Source organism: Alligator sinensis, unplaced genomic scaffold, assembly GCF_000455745.1.
Source record: "Alligator sinensis unplaced genomic scaffold, ASM45574v1 scaffold599_1, whole genome shotgun sequence".
Classification (NCBI taxonomy): domain Eukaryota; kingdom Metazoa; phylum Chordata; order Crocodylia; family Alligatoridae; genus Alligator; species Alligator sinensis.
The window spans coordinates 2,121,999-2,137,757 of NW_005841968.1; the positions used below are offsets into that span (position 1 = coordinate 2,121,999).

Here is a 15,759-nt window from a genome sequence, read left to right on the forward strand (position 1 = left end):
GAACCATGCAGGTGTCGGTAAAAGTACTACTTGATGACATTATTTCACTTTGATTTTTTCACACAAAAAAAAACACGAGTTACAAGAACATTAAAATTACAAATGTCAAGCACTCAGTTTAGGAAATGCTAGATTTAGTAACCTTAATTGAGTTCCCATGTGCACGTACATATATAGTCTTTAACATTCAATGTCCATATACTATTTTTCCCCCACAGGACATCTGCTTCATTTAGTACACAAAATGTTCAGTACTCTATTAGCGAGTCACTATTCAAATACTTGTTCTCATCTCATTGTTCAATGCATGGCCCTTGGCTTCATTTACTGTATACTATTGAAACCCTTCTCTAAAGCCTTATGGGCTTTTCCTATGCAGCTCATCTCTAGTATCTGAATACTTTACAGATATTAAATTTAGCTTCATAATGTCTCTGTAAGGGCAGATGGGGAAAAACTGAAGCACGTGGCTTCAAAGTGAGTTAGGTATCCAAATATTTCTAATAGAACTGGGTCTAAGAGATTAAATTCAAGTCAAAAGCACCCCCAATTTTCTAATTCATCCCCATAACAAATCTACCCCGTGTAGGAAGAAGAGCTCTTGTGGAAAAGGCAGTGCATGATCTTGCGATTAAATACTGCATGTATAAAAAAAGAGAGTAATCTGGGTTGCACAGGAAGCCCTAATCTTGCATTTTTTAAACTGAGTGCTTAAACTTTGCAACCTTAATAACTTTCTTTTAACAGAGTTTTGTGTGTAATACTAAGCACAGTTCACTCTTTATCTTCTTTTGCCAATCACTGCAGGAGATTATTCTGTCAGGATTATCCAATCTCTATACCACACTATAATTTCTTCATTTAATTTCTTTCTCCACTAAGTGCTACGAGGAGCATTGCAATGCCCCACCTTTGAAGACCAAAAAAAAAATTAACAGAAGGAGCAAAATTGTTACTTTTCATCAGGCACCTTACTGTCCCTATCCACGCGTGCTCCTTGGTTTTAGAAAATACTAAAACACCGTCTAAATGGAACCTGTTCTACCTTCTGCAGTTTCTTTTGCCTTGTAGAGTATTACCATGCTGCCTGTTCAAAAACAAAGCAAAAAAACCAGAACATTTCTTTTAAAAAATCTGACACTTTAAACAGATGGGATGCACTTTGTTCCACAAATGGAATTTTGAAAACATCCCTTTGAAACGTACAACCCGCAATATTATTTTTTTTAATATTGTAAGATTAAATCATCTTTAAAATTAAGAATTTAAGCTGCCCTGTTGACTGCTGAATGCTTGGAGTTGGGACAATGGGAAATGAAGAAAGTAAACAGAAGTGGTTTCTGCAGCTGGCCAGCTCCTGGCAGCTTGCCAGCCCGTTGGGATGCTACTTCCTTGAGCTGCGAGCAGAAAAGAGCAAGGGAGCAGGCTCCTCTGGAAGCAACTTATCAGTTCCAGCTCAGCCAGAAATCTTGGGCTGACAGGAGGCTCTCAGAAGATCCTGAAAACAACAAGGAAGAATGCTCCAAAATCCTGACACACAGAAATGCTGCGAGAACTGATGACACTGCCATGACTGATGACTCTCTCTTCTTGATATTGCTGCCTCTCCCTGCAAGTGGTCAATAATCCATTACTTGATTCTGAACAGACTCCTCTTTTTCAGCCTGCTTCATGTCTAATACTATTTATCCTGATATCTACAGCACTCTACTTTGAGGTCTAATCCAAATGCTGTTACCACTCCTTTTAATAGCCAACTCTTTCTTGGACTAGCATGCACATATACGCTGTGCTATGTAGCTCAGAGCTACAAATTTGGCTCCGGTCCCAGTTGTCACTCTTAGGTCTGTCACGCAGCCTCAGACTTGACAGGGATCAGGGAGAAGTACAAAAAATAAAGCTCTGAATGCCAATTGCACAGAAGCAATATTGGTTTCTTAATTACTGATATCTGCCTGTTCCAGTTTTGATGCACTTGAGTTACACTGTAACTTCCTTCCTAATGAACATCTACAAAATGTAAGTAATTCATTTCAGTAAAACGTTTCACTTGTAGGTCCTTTACACTATTCCTTCCTTGCAACTTCAACCTTAACTTCACCTAAAAATAAAAAATCCTGCACAAACCCTTTATCCAAGATGTCCCATTTACTCTCACAGCACTACTGCGAGCAAGACCTGCGGAACAATGCCAGTGCATTCACATTCTTTCACCATAACCTTTGCTACCTTTTCATGCTCTCAATTTCAGCTTTGCTGGCTGCAAAGCCTTTTTCCATGGTTTCCCTAAAATACAAACATTTCTAAACTTCAGGAGGTATGACTGCTCCGTCCAGATACAGCCTTGCCCTGGGAAGCAGAACTGCAATGTTCACCTAACGAGCCATCATCAGTAGCTTTGTATCTCAGAAAAAACAGCTTCAAAACTGAGGGTTTTTTTTAAAACGTCTCTAAAGATTTACACACCATCCTACCTTTTTAAACTCCTGACATAAAAACCCCCTCAAATGTCTATTTGGTTGTCAGTTTAATGATAACATAACAGAACTCCATCAAAAATAGCGTGTTTGTGTCTACATGCGCACATAAAAGTTTTAGGTTTTTAATATTGTTAGTGTGGTTCCTGTGGATAATTTCCCTTCTTACAGAAGCTTGTGAACAAATAAAAGGTACGTGATGCAGATGGTTACGATGCAGGTTCAAACCTGAATTAGGTGGCGGTGACGACTTGAATTATTTTATCAGATCTATTAGAATCACATATTCACATTTTAAACCCTCCCCAAACTGACAACTTCTGCACTAGAAAGAGCCCCACTGTTGGAGGAGTAGCTGTGTTGAAAACATGGATACGAAAAAGGTTTCTACTGAAGTTGTGAGAAATCCTTTCCGTGATGCCTGCCCACAATACATGTTGTCTTTTTCCCTGGGTCATAGAATTGCTGCTTCCATTAAGCCTTGTGACTTGCATATACCCAAAGTGCAAGGGGGGGGGAAGTCAATACAGCTATTATTTATCTGCACATTACCGAGTCTCGACATAAGGATAATGTATAAAATAGAATTTATGAAAACTAGGAGGGCTGGTTTTTAAACATCGATTATTCCAAAACACTCAAAATGTCATCTGAACCAAAGTAATTCTTATGTTACATTACTGCTATTACAAACCTTTTCCTTAATAAAATAACTGTACTAGTAATTACGCTGTATCCAATTGCACTCAAGCTTCCAAATCTTTAATTTAAACAGTTAATACTTTGTAATACTGAAGTTTTCCTGTGTAGCTTGATCACTGAGGACAATACTCAAGAAACAGGCTTTTCCACCCCCACTCCCCCTGTACACTAATTAAGCCATCAGTCTCAAATATAGCAGCTGCCAACACAGGCTGATGCTAATGCTTCAAAGCACCAGCTCTGTCCCAAGCCTGTACTCCCGGCATTCTCCGCAGCATTACTCAACTCCCAGCCCTGCCCCCACCACTGACTCAGCATCCGACTGGCTCACTAACCTGGTTTTGGCTTCAACGCCAACGGAGGCAGTGGAGCTTGCAGACTCCTCAGATACTGAGCGCTGAAGAACTGGTGTTAGCTGCTTGTTCCCGTCCACTTCGGTTTGGGCATCCTCCTCTGCAGATTGTTCTTTGACTTCTGTTTGACAAGAAAGAAATTTGTGTAACGCTTGATTTCTGTGGCTATAAAAAAAAAATAGTTAAAAAAAAAAAATCCCCTCTACAAATCGCTTTGTTGCTAAATAGATTGGTCAGGTTAACCCGACTGGACAGAAAGCGCAGACTGAGGACCACTCCTCTTCAAAATCTAGCTTAATGTCGACCTTGGTCATTCTCAACCAGGCTGCTACACCGCCCTGGCGAGCTGTGAGCTGCATACTTCTCAGAGCACTGTGCAATATTAGCGCGGTTGCATGTAGAAACATCTACGCATGATTCACAAGATAAATCCAGAGGTTTCAAATACGAAACCAGAGTACACAATGAGTCCGACCTAGTATGGGTGGAATTCTTTACAACAGAAGAGCAGTTCTATTATTTTTTCTGTAGTCGAGAAACAAGTGAAACCTCAGAGCTCGCATTTCTGAGGACTGCCTCCAGTCTAAATATAGGGGGGACTTGAGTTTGAGAACAGCTGGGCTACTTGAAGTGCAGTCAGCAACTTCAAATGACATCGTGGAATCCCATGACTTTCTCATTAACTTACATATCAAAAAGGGCTTAATTAACAAATTAACTGACAAACTTCTCATAATTGCATGTTTATATATAAGCAGTTTGTGCAAGGAAAAAAAATCTGCTTCACCTAAGCAAGAGAAGAACTGCCAGATGAATACATGTGTATGTGTACAAAACACAAAGTTAAGCACTCTTAAATTAGGAAATAACATTGTCTGTGTAACTTTAATTCTGCCTACTTGTACTATACTTCCATCTCCTGCACTGTTTGAGTCACAGATCCTGTGGAAAACCTGTATGCAATCATGCAGTTAAAGTCTGAATCTGAACAAGGCGGCTGAATGATGGTGCAAGGGTAATACATTTTGGCATTTCCCAAGTTCCTGATTTTGTGACCTAAATCATCTTTAAAAAGCTTGATCACTTATGCTCTTTGTGTCCGTGTGTGTGCGTGTGCATGCACACACATGCACTCTCCTAGGAGCTTTTAAAATTAGTATTTAAAGAAAAATGTAAAATAAATAGTATTATATGGAAACACAAAATCATCGCTAAGAATCATCAGCTAGTCTTGAACCTAATGACTTTCACACTGTGGCACAGGCAGTTTTACTCAATCCTTTCCCAAAATGGAAGGAAGGGATACCGAGTTCAGGTTTGGGGCCTCACTTTCACAAATTGGAAAATAAGTTTTAGTTCCCCCTCTCTCAGTAAAATATAAATGGAATTTCATGGTACAAAGAAAAGACACTTCCATATACTGAAGATTTCTTCTACTGACTACAGAAGGCCAGCTGCAATCTGTACAGGTAAAATAGCTTCCCAAATAGGAGGCTGCTAGATCCTTTATAAAAGGAAAATGATAGAGAACCTAAGTATGGAGATTGCTACCTGCTCCAGTAATAATCATGTGTAGACATATAAATGTATCATATAAAAATGAACTGGGAATAAGGAAATACTTTAGGAGTTAAATGTAATTCGCTTGATATTTATACCAAGACTTTTGGGGCAAGTTTCTCTAACTCAACAGTACTTTCAGACACTCATGTTTTTTAAGGTTATTCTCTAGCTTTCACTACTTATAGTTTTGGTTTGACTAGAAAATGTAAGGGGAAAAAATTAATCAGATTAGAAAAAAAAAATCTGATGCACTGAATCCCATTATCTTGATGCTAACAATAGGAAGATCCTGTAGCTAACACGCAAAATGCTCACTTGAAGCAGCAAGAGATCTATGCAATTAGCCGCTACAAAATCAAATCCAGTGAAGGTAAATCAGTGATGGATTTAGAGTACTTAAGCAAAGAACAGAAATTCACTTTTAAAGGATTAAAAAATAAATAAAGGTCAAAACAAGTTCCAGGTTAAATGACATTTTCAAAACACAGCAAAGTAAACTGTTATAGAAGATACATTATTTGGATGGAGAAAAAGGGAGTAGCAGAACCTCTGGTATGACTGGTAAGGGCTTTGAAGAAAGTCACCACAAATGTTGAGTTTTTTTTTAAATAAACTATTAAGAAGTACAAAGAAAAAAATGACAACATAAAACTGCAACTTTAAGAAAGCATATCCTACACTTCAGTTGTCAGCCTGAGATCGGAAATCGTAAGTCTTCCTTGTGTCATGAACAAATACGTTCCAGGTAAGCTATTATTTGACTTGTAACTAACCACATTTATGAAGAGCTTCTGTATGAGACTAACAGCCAAATTCACAGTAGAGCTATTCTGATTTGAATTAAGGAGTATTTGGCCCTGTCACATATTACACTTAAGACCAATTAAATTGCACCTTAAGTTTTCACCTAGCCACATATTCAATCAATTAATGGCATGATAAAACAAGGAATAAGCCACAAAATTACTCTACAAAAGTGTGCAATAACCAGGAATCTGGGTTTTCCATTTCATATGGGGAAAATGGAGAAAACCGCAGATTTCCCCCTTTACCCCAGGAAAATGAGGATTTTTCATTTTAACGGGAAAACCTGCAGATTTTTACACTTTTACAACAAGTTCTTTGCAGGCTGGCAGAGTACCAGCCTGCAAGGGGGCGGGGGGAGCGGGAGGAGGGCTGTCAGGCAGGCAGCCCATTTGACTGCAGCAGCTGCTGCCTCCCGTGGGTGGCAGCTGGGGCTCAGGCACTGCTGCAGGGGGGCTGCAGACCCAGGTCCCCAGCCCCATAGCCCTGGCAGCAGGGGCCCCCTCCGGCAGGGCTAGGGAGGCGAGCGAAAGGCACCAGCAGGGCCATGGAGGGAGAGTTACAGGCACCAGCAGGGCTGTGGGTGAGGAGTGAGGGGCCTGGACCTGCGTTTTGTGAGTGAAGGGGGCAGGGGGAGCTCTGATTTTCCATGATAAAATACCCCAAATCAAATACCAAAATGTACAGATATTTAGAATTTATTTTATTATAGTGATTGAGGCACTGGTAGGCTTCCAAACCTGCTTTAAATTTTTAAATATATCAAGAAAACATTGGTATCAACTGATACCTATACATGTATAGCTATTAGTTGACACCAATGTTTTCTTGATATATTTACAATTTTAAAGCAGTTTGGAAGCCTACCAGCCTGCCACTATATATATAGTGGCCTTTCATTTTAATCAGGGATTTGGGGGTTTTAATCTGAGAATTTGTGATTTTTTTTATTTTTTTTTTTTAAATCAGGGAAATTCAGGATCCTTGGTAATAACTTCGTCATTTGTTCCTATTATGCCATGAACTGAATGTGTGGCCAGGTACAACCCCATGGCTGGGAGCCCAGAGCAGTTAGTGGGGCTCCTGGCTGTGGGTCCCACCAGGTGCCCCAGAGCTTGGGAGCCTCATCAGATGCAGGCTTTCAGCTGCTGGGGTGCACTAGCAAGCCCTGGCAGCTGGGAGTCCCGTCAGCTGACCAGGGCTGCCAGTGCCACAGACCCACCATACGCCCATACAGCTGGGAGTCCCATCAGCTGCAGGGAATCCCAGCCACAGGAGCTTATTTCTTGCTGGTGCAGGGGAAGCCTAGAATTATGATCCCAGGCTCCCTCTGCTCTGGCAATAAGGTATGATGAGATCTGATACATGATCACGCAATCACAGCTCCTGCCATGCACTTGTAGCATGGCAGGAAGCACAATTGTGTAGATCACACATCAGATCCCATGACTCTCTTACCAGCACATCCCTTATTGCTCTTTTACCACAGGGGTCCCTTTGGTCCAGTTACTAAACCCTGCTAAGGCTGTTCTGATACCCATGCAATAAAGGTTTTCCTGAAAAAAAAGAAGAAATACTTTTGACATTTTCCACTTTGTAGCACATGAACAAAGTGTGCCAGCAGCTGAACTGCTTAGTCCTTGCAATGGTGTGGGGTACTTGTACAGCAGCTTAGTCTTTGGCCAATCCATATGTGGCATTCCCTACAACGGATTTGAGACTAGCTCATTCTGGGGTTCCTGAAGCAGCTAATGCCCAGCCCAGCCATTAAGAACAGAGTTTTTGGTAAGTTTCTAAACCTTGAAGGGCAATTTTGGGTACGTGATCCAAATGGCCATGTATATGGCCACCACTACCGGTCAAGTAGCACTTCTGTCCCCACTGCATAGGAGGAGATGTGGAGGTCTCTCTACCCTGGCAACTGTTGCTTATCTTTGCTCTTTCTAGAAGAGACATTTTCCCAGAAATATACCAAAACAAACCATCTTTCAACTACTGTCTCAGCAATACATGGTGGCTCACAGTGCCTTTGGAAGGCTGAAGATCCATATCATAGAGATACAGAAGATGCTTATGTTACCACAATAGGCTGAAGACAGAAGTGGTAGTCCATGTTAGTCTGAAATTAGGCAGCGGGTATAGCATGGTTCAGAGGCATGACTTTTTATAGGCAACAACCTGCTTTGCCAGGGCAAAAGAGATGGGAGGAGAGGAGAAGGTTCAGAAAGCAGATTTGCCACAGGGATCAGAGTGAGAAAAGTAAAGAGAGAGTGCATTTCACCAGCCTGAAGCTCCTGCAATACAGGAGTCCAGCACTGGCTGCAGTCTGAGGGAAACAGATGATCTGTGATGCCCCTATAATGGAAGAAGCGGGGACAACATTTTTTTACAACTTCCTTAAGGTTGCTATGGGCAACTCTTGCTAAATTACATTAACTGCTTTATGTTACATTTGATGACTGTGCAGCCGACTTGGTTGCATGCTTTGAGGTTTATGGGAGTGGAGAACCTTGGAACGATCATAAAAATAAATCTGTCAATCAGCTTCACAATTAGATATAATGATTTATTTTATATCATATTTTAATAATTGCTCCTCTCCCGATTTACATCTCTACCATGTATAATGAGTTGGTATGGGGAATTGGGGAATGGAAAAAAACTATAATTGCACAATTATCAAGTGTCTGTAGTTCACCTCTATTAGGTATTCAGTTTTTACTTCTGTCAGTAAACATGATAAAAAACTTAATCAAAACAGTTATTGAACAAAAAGCAAAGAGCCTTCTGCCTTGCAGTTCTGGAGAAGGCCAGGGTAGGTTATCTGTCCAACCTGGAAGGAAAAGAGCCTCATGCAAGGCACAAGCATACACAGGTGCAAGTAAAAGATATATTTAGAGACTGTGCAAACATTGTTTTATCAATGCTTGTACAAAGGCTCTGAGAGCAAATCTATGTGGGCAAAAGACATTTTACAGACTTTGCAACACAATCCTGGCAGCTGTTTGGAGCAGGCACTTATATTTTTCATATAATGCCTAGCACAACCAGCCATCAGTCTCCTTGGGCTTCTTTGTGCTCCTGTGGTTCAAATCAACAATAGCAGCTATATCCTTTTAACTAGCACACAAAGGGGGCCAAGGCCTAAGTATGCAGGTAACCTGCTGTTATAAATAATATTTATAGACTGTTTCCTAGACCAAATTTAACTATTTTCAAGTTGGCAAGGCTAAATTCACTTGAATAATTTGATTCCACAATTCAGAAGCTCACCACTTTCATTCTGGCCTCTTCAAATACAATTGTTTGACCAGATTTCAGGTGGAAGAGACTGGTTTTAGATTTCACAAGATCATAAAGATCATGAGAAAGCCTCCATATAGGTTGAATAACAATTTTCAAATAGATTATAAATGTATTCAAATGTACTTGTTTAAAATTCTCTCCTCCGCAGTGAATTTTTACTCCCAGCCTCTATAGCGGAACAGATGTCTTAAGCAAATGAAGGAAAAGGTAAGTTTTTACCAGGTTTGCCATACAAGAAACTAATTAAAAAGCTGCTACAATGTAGGGAGATTTCTTTGTTCCTGTCTCTTATTTGTACCCTTCAAACTGGTTGTTTTTGAATTGCGTTGACAACTTCCTTCTCCGATATCTGCTTCCTAGATATGTAATGAAGTGTTGCAGGGGCCAGTTTGGGCTGTGCAGGTCTCGCTGGGGATTTATGCACATGAAGCCAATTTTCCCTGACATCTGCAGGACTGACTTTCTGCAAGGACTCCACTGTACAGCCTGGAGCTGGAAAGGAGATGAATGGTGGCTAGGATGAGACCAGCTAAAAAAAAAGATTTCTTCTGGGAGAATGTCAGAGTGCAATGATTAAAATGTGTCAAGTTGCTATTACATTATCACCCTTCTCTCTTCTGTTTTCCGCCTTGTAATGGCAGATTTTATAATTGATATATAGAGGACTACAGAAGTTGGGAATTAGAAGATGTTACCTCAGAGTAGTTAGTAAGAAAGAGACAACAGCACTTGACAGAGGTTGCCTACTGCTCCCCAGTTAAAGTTTACCGGTTAGTTCTTCTCATTCATGTATGCCTGTGCTTACTGAACCTGCTGATCACTATATAGTGTTAGAAGTAGCGAATGAGAAAGAACTTGAAAAATATGAGATCTATACAGAAAAAAGAAAGTTGGGAATTGAGAGCAAGTGGAGCAACACAGGCACATAAAAGGACAAGGGCCATTATAACAGATCTTGGTGCACATGGTAGTCTAAGTAAATAGTCGGTGAGTCACAGAAGTTTTGCAACCTCTACCTGCCCTTCTGATGTCAGACAGAGAACTGAAGGGCATTCAGACAAAGGTTTGAACGGTACCAAGCAGCCACAGTGGCAGAAGAGAAAAATGAAAATGCTAAATCATGCATCTGCTTGCATATAGTGGGGGGAAGGGAGGATGCCCTGCCTGTTTATAACTCCTTTACCTTGAAGAAGGCCATAATATGCAGTTAAGTACAATACCATCCACATCTGAGTAACACTGTACGCCAAAACAGAATGAGACAGACAGATTTTTTTTTTTTAATATGCAGAGAGAAACCAAGATAAAGTATAGATCAGTATGTTACTGGACTAAAGAGACAGAGTAAGAACTGTGCTTTTGGGAATTTGATACAATCTCCAATTACAGATTAGATTATTTGCAGCATTGCAGAGAAAGGCTACAGCAATGCATTACAAGAAAAGCTATTTGCATGGAGGTAGACTTATCCCTAGAAAAGAGATGCTTGCTAGCATCCAGTCTGAAAACAGCGTGTAAAAATTTCCAATTATTGTGCCATGTAGGGAGGTGATATCAGTTTTGGGTCTAACAGCTTCTGAGAAACTCAGTCCAGTTAAGTGTGTACTTGCAAACATTCATCCCTCCTGATGATCGTCTTGGCCATCGCGACCCAAACCTGGACAAATGTCTTAGCAAGAAACCAATGGTTCTAGAACATACGCAGCAATAATTATGGGAAGAAATGGGCCCACAGACAATGCAAATATATAGAAAGAAGAAATCGGCCTCAGTGGTCCTGTAGCTAAAGAACTTGGTGCTATGTGCGCAAGCAGCACTGACAAAAGTGCAAGCGAGTCAGATCCCAGTGTAAGGATTCAAGGACTCGAGTTTATCAAGACTTGGAGAAGCTTTCCACCAAATGTTAGAAACTGCATTGGATACTTTGTCGGTCTGGGAGGAAACTGAAACCTCCTGAAGGCCTGAAAGAGGCTTGTTAAAATTGTTGCAGAAAAGGGGAAATAGGGAAGTGACTAGTAAAGACTCACTCTAGAGTGGTATACTTGCAACCTCTCCTCTGTAGATAGGTGTTTATGGAATTTCGTGTTAATTTATTTCTGTAGTAATTGTTAAGAAGGAAGATGTGACAGAAATTATAATGTAGAGACACTCTCTTACATAGAAGGCTACAGAAGTTGGGAATTGGAAGATGATCCCTCTGTTAAGGTAGAGAGACAGAGACAGATTGGGTCTACGGAGCTTTTCCTGCTCTACAACTCAAGTTCACTGGTTATAGTTTCATAGTTTCTAGGGTCGGAAGGGACCTGAACAGATCATCAAGCCCGACCCCCTCCCCTGGGCAGGAACAAGTGCTGGGATCATAATACTCCAACCATAATTGGTTAGTTCTTCTCATGCCTGTATTTACTGAACTCGAGTACTACACCTCTGCATGTGTCTTGAGATCCACAAGATGCTTCCCTGGAAGCTGCCCATGGCAAACCGCCCGACAGCAAGAGATGTGCATTATTTTACATGTGCAGCCCCTCTCATGTACAGGCCCTATCAGAGTAACCTAAGCACTCATCACCTTCAAAAAAAATCCTAAAACACAGGGAACAAAGCAAAGAAGAAAATAAATGTGAACTTCTGACAAAATGTTTTAATAGCCTAAGTGAAAACATCTTAGGCCTTTTATACCCAACACTGAAAAAACTTGCTAAATTATGTTCAACATGTAGTGATAAGCACCTAAATAATATTTTTAACCGTTAAAAAATACATGTTTTACTCCCACTGAAGATGCCATTGCTGAGCTATTTAGCCCATTTTTTATTTTGGAGCCTTGTCGGCTCTCAGTAAGGATGAATGGAGAGTGGTTGACAAGTGACAAAGCCAAAGCTCGGAGATGCCAGAACCATCAACGATAAGAAGCATTACAGAAGGAAATATAGTAGGAACCCTAATTACCATCCTGCAGCTCCAGAGTTCTCACCTGTCCACACTTGCAGCTTCTTGCAAGATGCAATGGCAATAGTCTCAAAGCAAATGCATTGCAACCTGGGTGTGGACACCTGAAAACTGCTGCAAAAAGCTCTGTGTGAGGCCATACATTTTACAGGCATGCTGGGGGATTAGTAATATCAACATACTGTTGTGAAGACATTTGCTTGACAGGACAGCAATATAACAAGAGAGGCTTCGCTACCTTCACCAGTGTGACAAGAAATTTAACAACCTTTTAAGTTCGGAATAGATGTTGTGACCTCTGGCAGACAGCAGTGCCCTCAGCCCTTAGAGTTACTCCTGATCGAGTGTCACTAACTTCTTCAGCTTGTGAAAAAAGAGAGATCCCGCTAAGGCCAGAGTTTTCAAACTTCTGTTGCTTGGGATAAAGCTTGGGAGAAGGCAGCTCTCCCAGTCGCTTCTACTGCCAAGCAAATGGTCTTCTTACAGCAACTGCTCACATGGACACGTCTTCAGTGTATTCTACCTTACTTTAATCTGATTTGGTGGCTTGACGCTGGTGCTACATACAGACAGTCAAAAAGCCTGAGATGGAACTGATTTATAGAACTGTGTGAAGCTTCGGGTACCGATTCAATTTGGAGATTTGGCCCAATCCAGCAGCCGAATCTCCGAATCAAATCAGGAGACCAATGAAAAGGTCCAAATCGATTCAAAGCTCTTTGGAGGAAGCCCCCCACTCCAGTCTCAGCCCCCGAGCTAGGGTCTTCTCATGGGGGAGGGGGAGGCAGGCCCCAGGGGTTTCTCTGTCCCCACCCAGCCAGGGGGTGCCCCATAAAAAGAAGAATTGGGCCCTGCTACTTGGCACAAACCCCTAGGCCTGCCCAGCCACTGGTGCCAGGAGTCAGTGGGATGTGCAGGGCAGCCCAGGGGGCTTATGCCAGGTGGCAGGGATGAGAGCCCTCCACAGAGGACAGGATTGGACCCTGCCATCTGGAACAAGCCCCCAGGGCTGCCTGGCACATCCCCCAGAGCCTTAAGCCCAGCACCAGAGGCACCTGGCAGGATACAGCCAGCAGCTATGGGGGACTCGTAATAAGCAGCAGGGCCAGTCTGGGCTGGGGCTGCCACGGCCCCTCCTCCCCCCATGGCGGATGCCAGTGGTGGGCCTGGGGCCAGGATTGGGATCCGTTTCCTTCCCAACACCAGTGCCTGACAGGCAGGGCTGAAGGGGCTCAGGCAAGCCCTCTAGCTGGGCTGGGCTGAATAGGGGGGAAGCCCCTCCACTGCAGCCCCCACAGAAGACACCAGGGTCCATTTCCCCCTGCCCACCCCCAACACTGGAGTCCAGTCCCCGAGCATAGCCCTGCCTCTCTCCCCTGACCCCAGCCCCCCCTTCCCTCACCTCCATGCTCGGGCTGTTTGCCTACTGGCCAGGCGCTGGATAGGGAGCAGCAAAGGGGTCCAGTCCTTGGGGCAGCCTTACCTGTGTTCCCCCCACCCTTACCTCTGTGCTTGGGCTGCTTGGTCATTGGCCTGAGCCAAGCCCCATCCTGGGGTGGAGCCAGCTAAGCACTGGGCTACAGCAGTGACCTGTACTCCAGCATGCCTCCTCGCAAAGGCACTGGGGGTACTGGGGGACTGTGAGCTAACCTGAGTCAGGAGGGGATCTGGGACACAAGTTCCAGGGACTGCTCTAACTTAAGTCAGGTAAAGTTTCATACTGCATCCATCCAGGTTTATCTTAAACCGGTTTCAGCCATTTGAAAGCAGTTCATGTGCACTAAACTTCTGTTCAGTTACAGGTCTGAACCCGTTTCCACTCGCTTATATTGGTTTATATGTAATTTCCATCCCTAGCCTGGGAGGCAGAAGTGTCACTGTGATCAGACAGTCCTCTGGGAAGCAGCAGCCAGCATTCAGAGAACGGCAGTTTAAAAATCACTGTATGTTGAGGGGTGTGCTGGCGCCAGAAGTACTGCTATATTTCAGGTTCCTATAGTGTAACCCACTGCAGGAAAACTCAGTTTTAAACTTCATAAGAATGTTCCTCTTTGAAGACCATATGCTGCATTAAAATAGATTTCTTTACCTATATTTATTAGCCACCAATATAGCATACATGAATGTAAATTCCTTGCCAGTTATGAAACAAGTAACCAAAACCATTGAAGCCAGACCTCAGAACAAAATTTTATCCTATACAAAATCACTGATCCCAATATGGTAAACTATCAGGAAAAGAATCCTACCCGTGCATTTGCAAATCTTATCTTTTTCTATTTATATTCTTGCTTAAAACATCATCAGAACAAAGAAAAGATGGCAATGCTTGGGCTTTGAGATTTTGTTTGTACATTGGTGAATGACTAGAAACAAATTAACTGCTTTAGAATTGCTTCTAACACAATGGCAACATAATAAGTGGCAACTATTTGTATCAATCATCTTTTCTCATCTTTGTAATGTATAAGCAGCTGAGTCAGTTAAAAGTTTCAGGCAAACCAGTTTGTAGAGTATGTTCTACAGTAAAAAAATATCCACTAAGCAAGATATAATACATCATGCTGATCATCCAGGTTACGTGAAAAGTCAATCGCTTCACCAAAGGAAGCCAGGCAACTTCAACTCTGCTTAACATTAACTTCAACTTCATTGACATTTCTGCTTAACATTAACTTCAGTTCTCCCACATTAACTAAAGAGCATGGGACATGTCATTTTTTAACAATGGCCAAACATGGCTAAGAAATCTACTGAAGAAACCAGTTTTGGGTCCAAAACAGGCCACAGCAGATAAGAGAGACTAGACTTCATGTTCAGAAGTCACGTGGCAAGAAGACATTTGTATGCAATTAAAATTCCATCTCTGGATGAGGACGATGCAATGAAAGCTGCAACTGGAGTGCATGACTTTTACAAAAAAGGAGAGAGGTCCAAAGAGAGCAGCAAGGAAATATAACTGGTGGTGAGAAGAAAGTTTGTGCATAAACATGGCTTGTGGCCACTCATCTCTGTCATCGCATCTGAGATAAGGAGGTGTAACTTAAAAGTTTTAACATTCAGTGCACAGCATGCAGTCTTCTGACGCAAAGAAGACTTCCTCGTCACCAGTCAGTGACCTGGCAAATGCCCAACATACAATCAGATCTGGTTAGCCTCTTGCTTTGTACCAGAGGGTGTTTTTTCAGTTCTTGGCAACTCTTGTGGAAAAAAAAACCCAAAACCAACAAAAAAAACCTTCAGCGTTTTGGCCACACATGGCACAGCTGCAGGCACAACTAAAGAAAAGGATGCTGAATGAAAGAGGGACTTTTCCAGCCCCGAAACACCACAGAAAGCCCCGCTACTATCTGGATTGGGTTGAAGTAAGGGATTATACTACGGAAAGACTGAAAGAACCCTGGGGGAGGGAGTTGACCCGCCAGGAGGAAAAAGCTCAGCTGGTTAAATGTCCCATTTTCAGCGCACATGATCACATCTCATATCATCATTAGCCAAAGAAGGGATGTTGGCTGCTAGGAAGGTCCTGTGTTGATTTAAATGCAAATGCCAAGTAGCTCTTACTGTCCCATTTGGATTCCTTATTATAAACAAAGTTACCAGAT

The 15,759-nt window shown here is 42.2% G+C and overlaps 1 protein-coding gene across 1 annotated transcript in view; it reads right to left on the reverse strand.

Moving 5' to 3' along the window:
• The window catches only part of KMT2C (lysine methyltransferase 2C), a 282,429-nt gene that overhangs the window by 217,018 nt on the left and 49,652 nt on the right, over positions 1 to 15,759 (reverse strand). The window contains 1 exon segment of the mRNA XM_025200451.1: positions 3,515 to 3,653. Within this exon segment, the coding sequence (XP_025056236.1) occupies positions 3,515 to 3,653 (139 nt within the window).